Here is a 12,682-nt window from a genome sequence, read left to right on the forward strand (position 1 = left end):
TATACCACAATTAGGAAGTTTGGTTGTGGTATAATTGAAAAGCATACTGAGCCTTAGAAGCTCTGACTTTTATTAGGTTTCTTCTGTTTGTGTAACGGTGGGCAAGTGAACTACTCTGAGCCTATTTCCTCTAAGTTTGGTCATTGTACCTGGAGATTGAGGTTTGGGGGAGAGAAGGGACAGGATAGTGGGAATTTTACTGTTTGTTCCATACAATCCTCTATTTGATTTTTTTTTTTTTGAGCATGTGTTATTTTTGTAATTTATAAAGAAAAGTCATACATGAATATAAGGAAGTGCTGTTGATTAGTAGTCTCTTATTTTTCTGGAAGACAGACTAGAAATTGTAGAGAGGAGGTGGGTTCATCTCTGTAAGTGGCAACTGCTTCTGGAGATTTGAGTCAGTCACTTTTCCTGGGTGTTTCCTTAGTGCTAGAAGGCTGGCACTTGCCACCTTGTGTTGGAGTTTGAAAGCAAATACCAGGCATTGGGTCATATAATTTCTCTCTTAGATTTTTTTAACTGGAAAATAGGTTGCTTGTTCTTCAACCTCACTGAGGCTAAAAATGATCCCCAATTTAGTATATTTCTTTTTATTTCTAAATAATTATTTTCTAAGTACCAAAGTAATACTTACCATAGAAAATTTAAGTAGAACCAAGTTAAAAAAAAAAAAAAAAAGAATCATAATCTTACCGTCCAGAGATAAGTACTGTTAATATTTGAGTATATTTTCAGCCATTTCTCTGTAGGATTTATATATGTAAGATTCATAATGGGATCATATTATACAATTCTATTTTGTTACTGTTTATTCTTTATTTCTATTCTTGTGTGTGGCAGGCGTGAAATACATAGACATCAGTAACAACGCAAGTGCTCATAGACTGTGCTCTCTCTCAGTTTGTTTACTGTCCTCTTGTCCTGTTTTTCAGTGGATGAATACATTGCCATTGCTAAAGAGAAGCATGGGTACAACATGGAACAGGTAATGACGTGGTTTTCTTTTGTTGTTAAAAATCGTTTTTATAGCTAACCTATTAAATTTTTTTTGTTCCTGTGCATTGAGTATTAGTGTTTCCTCATTAACAATTTTTTTGGTGGTTACTAGCAGTATTATACAGGGCTCCGGTCCCATTTTTACTCCTTGAGATGAGTATTAGAGGACCCTTTGATTTAAAAGGCATCTGTGTATTTCTGCAGGTCTGTAGTATTCAAGGAAGCAGCAGTTCTAAGGTGCTGGATACTTGGGCATAATGCTTTCTTATTTGAATATGATTTGTTTGTCATTCTTGTGGTTGTGTAATGTTTTTTTCCTGACTCATGTTGTCACCCTCAAACCTACAGTGTTTTAATATTAATTGTTTTCAATCACTTTCAGGTTGTAAAATTTGGCTAAGGTTTTCTTTTAAAAATTATGTGGGGGGCTGGCCCGGTAGTACAAGCGGTAAAGTGTGCTTGCTCTGCTTTGGAGGCCTGACGGTTCGCAGGTTCGGATCCCGGGCGCGCACCGACGCACCGTTATCAGGCCATGCTGTGGTGGCGTCCCGTGTAAAGTAGAGGAAGACGGGCACGGATGTTAGCTCAGGGCCAATCTTCCTCAGCAAAAAAAGGAGAAGGATTGGCATCGGATGTTAGCTCAGGGCTGATCTTCCTCACAAAAAAAAATTATTTGGAACCTACTAATGAGAAATCCACAAGATTAATTTTTATTCAAAAGTGTGATGTTTTATTTCAGCTTTATTTCTAATTGTTATTTTAAAAATTAGCACAGTAAGTTGGATTACTGCTTTCCTTGGCGTTAATCTAGATGTTACAGCCTGTAAGTTACTAACATTTCCCGTTTGTCCTAATGACTAAGGGTACCACTAATTTAGATTGTATAGCGTATAGCACTGGACTCTTTCTTTCAGCCTGGGCCTTAACTCTTAATTATTCTACTCTGGTAGAACTGTTAGAAAAACCAATTATAATAAGATAGTCCCAGAATCTTTCAAAGCAAGAAAAGTGTGCTTCTCGTTTTCCAAACTTACTCATGAACTTTGCAAGTTGCTCAGAAAATCATCAGTTTTTTATTCTGTTTAGAAACTGTATGGGCCGGCCCCGTGGCTTAGTGGTTAAGTGTGCGCGCTCCACTGCCTGCGGCCCGGGTTCGGATCCCGGGTGCACACCGACGCACCGCTTCTCCGGCCATGCTGAGGCCGCCTCCCACATACAGCAACTAGAAGGATGTGCAGCTATGACATACAACTGTCTGCTGGGGCTTTGGGGGGAAAATAAATAAATAAATAAAATTATTAAAAAAAAAACTGTAAATGTTATTGGGTGATTGCTAAATATAGTTGTATGAATTTTTAAGAATTCAGGTCTTCAAAAGTATGATCATTTTCACTTTAGAATTGTAATACAGGAAATTTTCTCAGGAAACTTCTTGAATTATCTCTCTTGTTTCTAATTTATTTCTCACCCATTTGTATATTTTTTCCTTTCTGAGCTGGAAAAAAATCTTTATATTTTAGTTGTTTTGACAAAAGAATAACAAAACAATTGATTGCTTTTATAAATTACTTTCTCCTTTGATATACAGAGGCATTAGAGTGTGACCCTTGAAGAGCACAGATTCTAGAGCCACACTGCTTCTGCCACTTAGCAGCACTGTGACCATTGGCAAGTTGTTTGATTTCTCAGGGCCTCCATATTCTCATTTGAGAAGTAAGAATAGTGGAGCTTATCTCATAGGGCTTGTGAGATAAATGGGTTAGTGTACAAAAGGGCATATGTCAGTGTCTCCTATTTAGCAATATGTGAGTTAACTATTAATTGTCTGGGTGTAAAGAAGTGCACGCTGTCCTTTTGCCAACCTCTTTTCCATTTTAATGTTTCATTCACGTCTTTGGTCTAAAATTTCAATGATACTATTTTTCTAGGCTCTTGGGATGCTCTTTTGGCATAAGCATAATATTGAAAAATCATTGGCTGATTTGCCCAACTTTACCCCCTTCCCAGATGAGTGGACTGTGGAAGATAAAGTCTTGTTTGAGCAAGCCTTTAGTTTTCATGGGAAAACTTTTCATAGAATCCAACAGATGGTGAGTAGATGAGACCATTGGTTTTTTTTCTTCCCCTAGCCTACCCCCTCTGCAGCATACCTGAGGGATAGGGCTATCATCCGCAAGCATGAATATTCCCATTTTTAATAAAGCTCCCTTTAGAAAAAGCAGCTCACTAATGCTGGTGGATGGATGAGAGGCTTCAAATTACAGGAGTGAAGCATTTCCTAGCACTTCTCAGCTTGATAGCTGTAACTCAACCCCTGCCCCCACCCATCACCCCAGTCTCTCTTGTTGGGACTCCCCAGAAGATTAGTCCAATAGAGAGGATCTTTAATGGTTATTTGATGAGGTGGAGCATCATGGGGCCCTGTCTGCTTGGGGTAGATTTGCTTATCTTTGGTAGATTCTTCCCATGAAAGCTTATTGACAGTTACATTACTGCTAAAATGAATTTTTAAAAAATAACCAAAAAGTTATGTTAGAAACTTTAGGTGTGTGAAAACTCTGAATCATCTTAAACTACCTTACAATCTTTCATGGGCTAAGTTTCACTTACAGTCAAACTTTAGTAATTTGAAAATATGCTGATGAGAATTCTTTTATGAATTTTTTCCCTATCAGAGAAAAAGGGTTATGACTTACGACGTTTCTGAATATGTGAGAGTGATGCTTATTAAATGTGTCTAAACACATTTGATTTTTAAAGATTAGCTTTAAATCTAAACCAACTCATTTTTTATATTTAGCTTCCTGATAAATCTATAGCAAGTCTGGTGAAATTTTACTACTCTTGGAAGAAGACCAGGACTAAAACCAGCGTGATGGATCGCCATGCTCGGAAACAGAAACGGGAGCGGGAAGAAAGGTCAGTACGTGCCTAAGGGTGTGTTGTCTCACCACTTAGAGGGGTCTTTTGAGTCACCAGAATTTCTAAGAACTGGTGGATACACAAAGGAAAGGTAGAGTGACTGAATTTCCCCAGTACCTTCCTGGTGGAACCCAAACTTATACAATATTCTTCAGCTAAATGTTGATGAACTGTATTAATGCATGAGGGTTGTATTCTTGAGGTAATTTTTCTCACTACTCTTCCTCCAGTCAGTAAACTTCCATTCTGAATGAATGAACTTTCCCACATATTCTTTCATGCCCCTTAAGGGTATCTCCCTTTAACAAAAAGGAATGTATTATTTCCTAGGTTGAAATTTATTTGGTATGCTTATACAGGATTCATTTGACATATTTTTATGTTGGTATGTCAAAAGATGACAGTATGGTTTAGATTTTCTTCTTCCCTTTTTTGACTCTGTTTCGTGTATGTGAATGAGAAAGAAAAATATTTTGTTTCCTTCATAGGGATGTTAGTTGTAAGGATAGCTTAGTGAGTAGGATACATCTTAGACATCACTTCCTCTGTCCTATATACAGCACAGAGTAGTGGAAATGGCCATGTACTTACATGCAGAAGTAGGTTCTAGTCTCAACTCAAGATTCTACTTATATACTACAGACGAATTAGTTCAATATCCTCCTTCCCTAAGCCTCTTTTTTCTCAAAAATGAAGTGCTTAAAATCCAGAAGGCAGTATACAAACATGATGGTGATTGTGTTAAGTTGGTGGGAATATAGGTGGCTTTTTAAAATTATATCTTTCACATTTTCTATAGTATGTCATTTTTATAAATTAGTAATACAAAATAAAATGAAAGAGGATAAACTATACAATCTTCATGGCCCCGTCTCAGGAGAGTATTTTATGATTTCAAATGAAAGAAAGTAACATGTGGGAACAAATTGAGAGTTGAGTATCACTTTTGGAGAATTTAAATCTCTGGGCCCAAGTATAAAATGAGAGTGATGCTGAGAACATCTCCAAAGCTCTCTCCAGCTGTAAGATTCTGTAAAATTGTTGACCGTGATACATCTGCGTATGTTTTGGTCTGCAGCATACACATCAGTGGGTCTATTTATGGATCAATACTCTTTGTAACCAAAGAAAAGCAGTAAACACTACTGAATTTGTTTTTAGTGTTGCAGCAACTTTTGATTTAAATTTTTTATTTCCATTATATGTTAGGTCTAGTTACTGTTTATAAATTGTCTATTATGACAAACAGGTGCAGTCTACTAAGATGAACTCAGAATTAAATTAAGGAATTGATGGAGATTATTATTATCCTTGCATATGAAATGATAAGTGCATCACTGACACGCCTCCATTCTCGCTTCCCAGGTGCTTTTCTTTACATTACTTCCAAGGGTGCTGAGAACTGCTGTGCTCCCACCTCCCATGTGCACCTTCACCACTGTGAGGATGCAGACAGAGGAGGGACACGCTGCCATGGCAGTAGCACCTGAGAGCTTGTTGTCCTTCTAGCGGGACTTGCCTGTGAAAGTAATGGCAGGGGCTGGGATAAAATTCCCTCAGCCCCAGGCTCTTTCTCCTCTTGGACACTCTTTCCTCAGCCAGAACTTCTTCCTACCTTGGGCCTTGGGAGTGGGTGGGGAGAAGGCCTAGCGCAGTGGGCACAGTCACCTGGTGTGGATTCCTGAGACAAAGTGGGATGTTGACATTGGAAAACCTGAGTGTTCTGTTCAGCTGGTTTTAACTGTGGGGAACTGGGGCAGGCTGCTTGACTCATCAGCCTTTGTGTTCTCATTTGCTTAGTAAAGGTCCTACCTACTGGAGAGCTCTCTCTCTCTCTCTTTTTTTTTTAATAAGAAATACTACATGGAAGGATATAAACAAAAGCATTTGAAGTACCATATCAATGTGAGTGTTCCTTTTAAAATTAGTTTAAAATACCAGTCATCCAGACCACCAAACAGCCTCTCCCATCCTCAGACTCATGTAGTCATAAGTAGATAGCTGAGACCTGCAAGTGGATGTTTACTTGTTGGTGAATTTGTTCTCAATGCAATAGGACTTTATTCTTGAATAATTTCTTAGTTGTGTCTAATGATCATGCCCTAGTCCTCCACTAGATAATTATGAGGAAATAAAGTAAATGTCTTAAATTTGATATTTTCAATTGAGAGAAAGCACTTTACAAATATAAAGCAACAGTTTTCTAGGCCTGGTTTGGGAGTTAGAAACCTACTTTAATGGTTTTTTGAGTTTTTTTAAATCATTTAGGCTAAAAGAACTCTGGAGTTGATATTATTTTATTTGAATTGTAAAAATGTTTTTATTTCAGAAGTCTGAAAATATATACTAATTTTATATCTCATTAAATCAACTTATTGCTTATATTTGTATGTTAAATAGAATTAGTACAGAATAATCTTGCAGTAACTTGTTCTTGTCTTCCAGTGAGGATGAACTGGAAGAAACAAACGGAAATAACCCCATTGACATTGAGATTGATCAAAACAAGGAAAGCAAAAAGGAGGTATTTTCTTCCCTAGTATTGTTTAGGCAAATAAATTTTATTACTAGTTCTATAAGTAAAACATTCCTCTTACTTATTCTACTTAATATATTAAGTGATATGTCCAAGCATCATGATATGACTTTTTAAACAGTACTAACTTTGCTCTATAGAGCTTAGAATTGTGTTTGCCAAGAAACATGAGTAAAGGAAGCCTTAAGGGAACAAAGAGCATTAATGAGTGATGATTTTGTCTAGGGTAGCAGTCCTCACTGCCTTAAGCCATTAGCTTGGTAGATTAGAAAGTGGTGCTAGTGAGGACCAGGCTAGATAGAGCTCGGCTCCTCCTCTCAGCCTTCCTGGTCTTCTTCGACCCTTAGCTGGCTCCAGGGGTCTGCACACTCTGCGTCATGAGGTGACTGCAGAGGGCTGACAGGGACTCAGTGCAAGTCCTCTTGTTACTCAGGAACAACAGCATAGGTCATAAGAAGGTGAGCCTCACGCACAGTAAGTTTTTAATCTCTCACATCTTAAAAATCATTATGCTAGAGGTCTTTAGTCTCTGGATTCAAGGGGCCCACGAAACCCTACAATTGTATGACTTTTTTTTATACATTTATAACATTTGTTTATTGTAAACTGTCCACTGAGAACAATGGGATGTCTGGATGATCTTAGCCTTTTGAAATGGTAGCTGCAGTCTTGGATTATTTTGCCCATTCATAAATATTGAATACAGCATATGTGGGCTCTCCAAGGGCCCTCTGAGGAAAGCCAGGGCTCTGTGACACAGGTTGGAAACCCCCACAATACAGCAGTACCTGCAGCAGGCACCTGGTGGGATGTCACTACAATACCTGGAAGAAAGGGCTCCTTAGCCCTTTGGTGCCCATCAGCCCCTCGGTTCAGGCTGGAGTATTGAATCCCAGTGTGAATATGACTTTTATATGTGCTCATATACGTGTTTTTACGAAGGCAGAGTCTACAGTTTCAGTAAAATCTCAGAGGGTACTCGATCTCAAAAGGTTGTAAAGTACGAGAACAGCTATTTATAGACATGGAAAAACAAAAGGGTCTAGGATATAAACATACCTAAACTTTAAAATTACATCAAGAATATATGCTTTTTATAGACAAAGTAGGAAATGTAGCTAAACAAAAAGGAGAAAATAAAAATAATTTACAGGGGGCTGGCCCCATGGCTTAGCAGTTAAGTGTGCGCGCTCCACTACTGGTGGCCTGGGTTCGGATCCCGGGTGTGCATTGATGCAGTGCTTGTCGGGCCATGCTGAGGTGGCGTCCCACATACAGCAACTAGAAGGATGTGCAACTATGACATACAACTATCTACTGGGGCTTTGGGGAGAAAAAGGGAAAAAAAAAGGAGGAGGACTGGCAATAGATGTTAGCTCAGGGCCGATCTTCCTCAGCAAAAAGAGGAGGATCAGCATGGATGTTAGCTCAGGGCTGATCTTCCTCACACACACACAAAAAAAAACCCAATAATTTACAGTATTATCACCCATAATCACCGTTAACATTTTGGCAACTCTTTCAGACGACTTCCTCTGTGAAATGTATATGCCTATATCCATAATTCTGAATCTATACTCACTTTTTTAAAAAAATAAAATGAGATCTTAATATATAATTTTTTATAACCTTTTAAATTTACTCTACCTTGAACATATTTTTATGTCAGATATGTTTGTGTACATGGCTGTTATGTTATTCCAACATACAGATCTTTCATAATTGAGTTAATCTTACATGGGTTTTTATGTTTTTCCCCCCCTACTTTTTGCTGTTATAAACAATGCTGAAATGCTGATCTCATAACTAATTATTTGTCGACTTATTTTTTTCCATTACAGTTAATTTATGGAAGTTGAATTATTGAGTCAAAGTGTTCTTGATACATTTTTAAGGCTTCTTTTGGTATATATCACCAAATTGGAAACTGGTCATTCTTTCTGGATAGCACTCTTGCCAGTGATTTATATGAATGCCCAAATAACAAGATCATTTTAAGGGTTAGCTAAATTAGATTGTTTGGGAAATCAAATTGTGCTGCAATTTTTAGAAAGCTTTATTTGGTGCATTGTTATTTATTAGGTTCTTCGATGGAAGATTGTAAATGAAAGAGAAAAGGCTTGGTTTTATATTAATTTCTGTAATTCTTGTTTATGTAGCATAATTTCTGGTTCAAAAAGAAAAATGGTTAAATCTTAGTTTCTCTGTGTCCTAAAATGTTACTAAAACAGACACATGGTCAATAGGGGATCTTTACTAAACAGCGTAGTGCTATATAGAACACAGTTTATCGCCTATTAGTATTTTTATGTTCATTACCACTTGTTCAAGAACTTATTGCTACCATCACAGTTTGCATGGTCTTTTTATCTCAGTCTTTTAAAACATGAAGCCAAAAGCCTGAACATATTTTCAGCTTCATCGGCAAATGTGATACACTAACCAGATGAGATTATGAACGATTATAAAAACTTCTTGTTCTTAAAATGGTTACCAGAACGATGTTGTGCTTTCCTTGCCAAGATTTTACTGCATTTCATTTCCAGAGGTTTTGGTTTCAGAGAAAGCACTTAAAATATTAGCAGCAGTCATGCATTTTAAAATGACAGCATATGGTTTTTGAAGCAAGTTACACAGTTGCCCTAAAAGTTGTGTCATCAAAAAAAAAATGTATAAAAAAGTCCTAGTTTCGTATTGAAGTTTACTTTTTTATAAACTTCTATAAAGAATTTAAGTGGATCTTTATACATGTACTGAATCTTTTTTTTTTTTTTTCTTTCTGTGGTTATCTGTCCATCTATATGACTAGGGACTGTTAGGATAAAATAGCTCCTTATTCATATGTACAAAGCTCACCAGAGGAGAATACAGATTTTTTTTTTTCTTCCTATATTATTACAAGAAACTGAGAATGCTTATTGTCAGAGGCTTAAAGTGATAGAATAAGGATGTATCTGTACAAGAAGGAAATGGAATCATTTTGAGCTGCTTAGCCAAAATTCAATAGCCAATGTTTTTGTCTAACTACCTGTTAGAGTTTGTAGATAGTAATTACGATATGGCATAGTATTTGTCTTAGTTTTTTTTGGAGCCATGTTAAGGAAATAAGCTTATTACTGTTCATTTGGCATTCTAACTTTTTTAGAGTCTCATTCATCAAATATGTGTATCATGCAGGTGACCCCTACTGAGACAGTTCCTCAGATCAAAAAAGAAAAACATAGTACACAAGCTAAAAATAGAGCAAAAAGGAAACCTCCTAAAGGAATGTTTCTTTCTCAAGAAGACGTGGAGGCTGTTTCTGCCAATGCCACTGCTGCTACCACGGTGCTGAGACAACTAGACATGGAATTGGTTTCAATCAAACGACAGGTACCCGTAAGCCCAGAATTAACTAGCGCTTGAGAAGTGTTTTTATTTTTCACACACATGGATGTTCTCTTTCCTCAAATCTCAGAAGGGCATTTTGTTTCTAATTACAAGATCTTAGGTACTGGCCCATTGATTTTTCTTAAATTAACTTTGAAACTGAAGTGTGTTTTATATAGATATATATATATGGTGTGTGTGTGTATGTGTGTATATGTATCTCAGTGATTTTTCACAATGTGTACACACCCAAGTGTCCTCTGTGTGGATCAAGAAATGGAATATTGCCTCCAAAGCCCCATTCATTTCTCCTTCTAACTACTACTCCCCTCAAGAAATGCAGCATTGCCTCAGAGGCTTCACTCATGCCCCCTCTCACTCATTACCTGCCTTCTCCCATTAGGTGGCCACTATTCTAACTTAAAACCACACCTTATTTTTATCCATTTTTGGATTTTATATAAACAAAATCGTGTGTGGTTTCTTTTTGTGTGTGTGTGTGTGAGGAAGATTAGCCCTGAGCTAACATCTATTGCCAATCCTCCTCTTTTTGCTGAGGAACATTGGCCCTGGGCTAACATCTGTGCCCATCTTCCTCTACTTTTTGTATGTGGGACACCTGCCACAGCATGGCTTGATAAGTGGTGTGCAGGTCTGCTCCTGGGATCTGAACCCGCGAATCCCGGCCTGCAGAAGCAGAGTGTACGAACTTAACCATTACGCCACCAGGCCGACCTTCAACATGTGGCTCCTTTTATGTTTGGCTTTCATTCAACATATGAGATCCATCCTTGTAGTATAGAGTGATAGTTCTTGTTCTTTTTCATTGCTATATAAATATCTTACAAATTGATCCATTTTACTGTTAGTAGACATTGGGTTGTTTCCCATTTTTTGCCTTTGTGAATAATACTGATATGAACATTCTTTTATATGAGTCTTGGTGCGTTGTGTATGCATGTTTCTTGGGTATATACCTAAGAGTGGAATTGCTGGGTTATAGAGTGTGCATATGTCCAGCATTAGAAAACAATGCCAAACAGTTTTCCAAAGTGGTCATGTCAATTTATGTGAGTTTTGGTTATATACGTCAGGGTTTTCTAACTGTAGCACTATTGACATTTTGGGCTGGGTAATTCTTTGTTGTGGGGAGTTGTCATGTTCATTGTAAGATGTTTAGCAGCATCTCTGGCCTTTACCCGCCAGATCCCAGAAGCACCCTCCCCTACCAGTTGTGATAACAGAAAAGTTCCCAGGCCTTGCCAAATTACCCCTGGGGTGGGCGGGGGCAAAATTGTTCCCTGTTTCCCATTCTGAGGTTTGCCTTTTCACTCTCATGGTGGTATCTTTTGGTGAATGGAAATTCTTAATTTTAAGGTAATCCAATTTCTCATTCTTGTCTTTTATGATTAGTGCTCTTGGAGTTCTGTTTAGAACCTTTCCTAAGGTCGTGAAGATATATCTTAAAAGCGATGTTGTACCTTTTATGTTTTGATCTTCAATATACCTGGAAGTGTTTTTCTGCATATATTGTTACATGCGGGGTCAATATTTGGGGTCAATATTTTTTCCCATTTGGATATCTAGTTAACTGAGTACTATTTGTTGAAAATACTCCTTACCCCACTACAATTCAGTTTTAAATCCAGTGTTTTAAATCCGGTGTTCTTTGATCCAGTAATCTTTGTTTTAAATCCAGTGTTCTTATTATGTGTATGGGTCAAGTTTAGGGGTCTCTACTTTGTTCCTTTGGTCTGTTTGTCCATTCTTCACGAATACTATGCTGTCTTAATTATATGTACGTTATAAATCTAGATATCTGGTAGTATAAGTCCTCCAAGATTGTCTTGGCTGTTCCTGGCCCTTTGTATTTCCACATACATTTTAGAATCATCTTCTCAATTTCCAGAAAAATAATTCTGCTAGAATTTTGATTGGGATTGTATTGAATCTGTAGACCAAAATAGAGAATTAACATTAAAATAGAGCATTAAAATCTTCTGATCCATGAACATGATATATCCCCCCACTTATATAGATCTTTAATTTCTTTCGTGTTTTGTCGTTTTCTATATACTAGTCTTGTACATCCTTTGTTAGAGTTATTCGTAGATATTTGATACTTTTTTGGCACTCTTGTAAAGGATATTGTTTTTATAATTAATCCTTTTCTAATTATTTGCACCTGGTATGAGAAATGGCTCGTCATTTTAATCTGATTTTACATAGTACATTTAAACTAAAAATTCAACTCAGTAGTCTAGTATTGTCCTTTCATTAATTCTCTCTCTGAAATTCAAGGCAAATTGTGGATTGATGGTTTACTTTTAGTTTTTGCTGCTTTTGACTTTTTAATTAATCTTGATGATTCCCTTGGAAGGTGAAGTAGAAGACCAGCTATCGTTTCATAGATGAGAAGAGTGGGGTCTGCAGCCCTGTCCATCTGCTGGTGTAGGGAGGCAGCACAGACCAGGACCAAGCATGCCCCATGGAATTGGAAGATTAGCTTCTTGTCTTGGCTGCTGGCACAGCTGCATTCTAATCTTAGGAGAATCACTTAATCTTTCTGGGCTTCTTTTCAAATGAGGAGATTAATTCTTGCCTGCCTGATCTTACCACATAGATGAGGGCTGCTGTGTGAGAGAGCATTTTAAGCTCTGTTTACATTGGAAGAGCTCTCTCTGATTAGGGCTGTGAGCTCTCGTGTGCATTTTCATCTTCCTTCTACAAGGGGACTCATTTGCCCCTCTGCTGAGTGAGTTCCTAATGCTTGCTGTTTGGTGTTAATTTGTTGAAGAAAGAGAAAGAGACTCCTTCCACGGAGGTGTTACTGACTCTGTAGTATGATAGATAAAA

At 37.5% G+C, this 12,682-nt stretch overlaps 1 protein-coding gene across 2 annotated transcripts in view; it reads left to right on the plus strand.

Annotated features, from left to right (window-relative positions):
• Positions 1-12,682, plus strand: part of RCOR1 (REST corepressor 1) — a 125,912-nt gene that overhangs the window by 97,831 nt on the left and 15,399 nt on the right. For both annotated transcript variants that reach the window (XM_058567751.1, XM_058567752.1), the window contains 5 exons: positions 936-988; positions 2,928-3,089; positions 3,800-3,918; positions 6,367-6,445; positions 9,635-9,829. In XM_058567751.1, the coding sequence (XP_058423734.1) occupies positions 936-988; positions 2,928-3,089; positions 3,800-3,918; positions 6,367-6,445; positions 9,635-9,829 (608 nt within the window). The remainder of the gene's footprint in view (positions 1-935; positions 989-2,927; positions 3,090-3,799; positions 3,919-6,366; positions 6,446-9,634; positions 9,830-12,682) is intronic.

The sequence above is a fragment of the Diceros bicornis genome, chromosome 24 (genome assembly GCF_020826845.1).
Source record: "Diceros bicornis minor isolate mBicDic1 chromosome 24, mDicBic1.mat.cur, whole genome shotgun sequence".
Taxonomy (NCBI): Eukaryota; Metazoa; Chordata; class Mammalia; order Perissodactyla; family Rhinocerotidae; genus Diceros; species Diceros bicornis.